The sequence below is a fragment of the Apaloderma vittatum genome, unplaced genomic scaffold, assembly GCF_000703405.1.
Source record: "Apaloderma vittatum isolate BGI_N311 unplaced genomic scaffold, ASM70340v1 scaffold21174, whole genome shotgun sequence".
NCBI classification, from domain to species: domain Eukaryota; kingdom Metazoa; phylum Chordata; class Aves; order Trogoniformes; family Trogonidae; genus Apaloderma; species Apaloderma vittatum.
In genome coordinates, this window is record NW_009712409.1 from 1 (window position 1) to 1,944 (window position 1,944).

The following is a 1,944-nucleotide window of genomic DNA, read 5'->3' on the forward strand; positions in this document are numbered from 1 at the left end:
TATGCAGAGTTTTGTCACGTTAAAGGAATGACAGATGACTCACAATGCAATATTCTATGTAAGTGGTTTCTTAATTACCAGTCACTGTGATAAAGGAATCTAGGACATGAGAACTTGTGAGCAAGTAAATTTTAGAGGTTATTGTCACATACTCTCTACTGGTAAGAAACTCAGTATAAATTAATTGGGTTTGTTTATATTGAAATTTGATAAAGGTCTTATTTTTAATTAAGTTTTAGTAACTAAAATAATTTTAAGTTAAAATGAATTTATTTATGGCTGTAATAGACCTTGTTTCATTTAGCATGTCAAAGAGAATTTAAGTATGTATTCATGGCATGTACTTTATGTAGCTGAATGCTGGTTTTGATGGCTACCTGACAATTTTCAAATTATTTTTATGCAGGAGTTTATATTGAAGAAGTCCTAAATAAATGGAAAGGAGACTATGAAAAACTGGAACATAACCACACTTACATACAGTGGTTGGTCACTTATTACCTATTTCTGTTTCAAAGTGTTAATTTGATTAAGTTTTCATATACCATGAGCTGTAATGCTCTGTTTCATTTAACAGGCTTTTCCCACTGAGGGAACAAGGTCTGAACTTCTATGCTAAAGAATTAACTACATATGAAATTGAGGTAATACAAATTGAGCTCAATACAAACCATCACATTAATTGTGATACATAATTGCTTTTTGTTATGTAGAGTTTTTCATACAATGCAGAAGAACTTGCTTTATTGCAACTTAGAATTTTGGACGTATTTGTTGTTTATTAGGAATTCAAGAAAACAAAAGAAGCAATTAGAAGATTCCTTTTGGCTTACAAAATGATGTTGGAGTTTTTTGGAATAAAACTAATTGATAAAACTGGAAACGTAGCACGAGCTGCTAACTGGCAAGAAAGATTCCAACATCTGAATGAGTAAGTAATGACATGCACTTCACTCTCTAGAGTTGCCATAGAATCTCTTTAGCCTTTTTTTCTTTTTTTTTTTTTTCCCCTAGAATAAAGGAAGATATATTTATTCAAAGGTTGCCAGCAAAGAGAAAAATATATAGCCAATGCCTGATTTGTGTCTGTATGTGTACATTCGCCCATCCGCTTTTCTGGATTGTTTTTCTCTACCATTACCAGTCTAACTGACATGATTGAATTCCCTGAAAATACAACTTCAGACATTGCTGAAGAAGATCACGGTTCCAAATTAATTTGTTTGTTGTGCGACTGAATGTATTCTCACCTAATCCCAAAGTGCTGCTTCTCCATTGGAAAGAATGAGTGTCGTATCTCTATATTCACATTTCTTTCTGAGAAAAATCAAATTCTCCACATCTGTGTCAAAGCTAAATAACAAGATTTCCCTCCTTTGTCAAAACATGAAATATTATTTATTTAATACTTTTTAATTGCAGTGCTTAACTGGAGAGGTTCAGACATGCATTAAGTCAAACTTTAGCTCAGCTTTCAGCACATTAGATCTGGCACTTTTTGTCAGCATTGTGTGGAGTATAAGTTTACACTGAATTTTATCCTGTGTGAATTAATTGTAACAAAATGTCTTTTTCTAGGAAGTCATTGCTTTTCCAATACATCTGACCTTAGAGCTGAAGATTGTTTTCTTGCAGTATTTTGTTCTCTCATCCAGATGAAAGCTTGTAGGTAGAATTGATGATGGAGAATTTTGGGTGAATAACTTGTTACTAATTTTACTTAAATGTTACATGAGCCAATATGCACGTGGGCTCAGACTCAGGCCACAGATAAAAAAGAGTTTCAGGAAGTCCAAATGTAATTCACTGCACATTTGTACACTGCAATTCTTATATTCTCACCAGTGAGTAGCTATGCAATTTTAAATCAAGAATTGGTACTCTTGACCTAATTTTAGCCTTCTAAAATTTAAGTTTTACTGTTTACCTAGATATACTTTATGA

The 1,944-nt window shown here is 32.6% G+C and overlaps 1 protein-coding gene across 1 annotated transcript in view; it reads left to right on the forward strand.

Moving 5' to 3' along the window:
• Positions 1–396: 396 nt before the first annotated feature.
• The window catches only part of OGFRL1 (opioid growth factor receptor-like 1), a gene marked incomplete at its 5' end in the record, with an annotated part of 2,818 nt that continues 1,270 nt past the window's right edge, over positions 397–1,944 (forward strand). The window contains 3 exons of the mRNA XM_009867979.1: positions 397–485; positions 578–644; positions 786–931. Of these exons, the coding sequence (XP_009866281.1) occupies positions 397–485; positions 578–644; positions 786–931 (302 nt within the window). The remainder of the gene's footprint in view (positions 486–577; positions 645–785; positions 932–1,944) is intronic.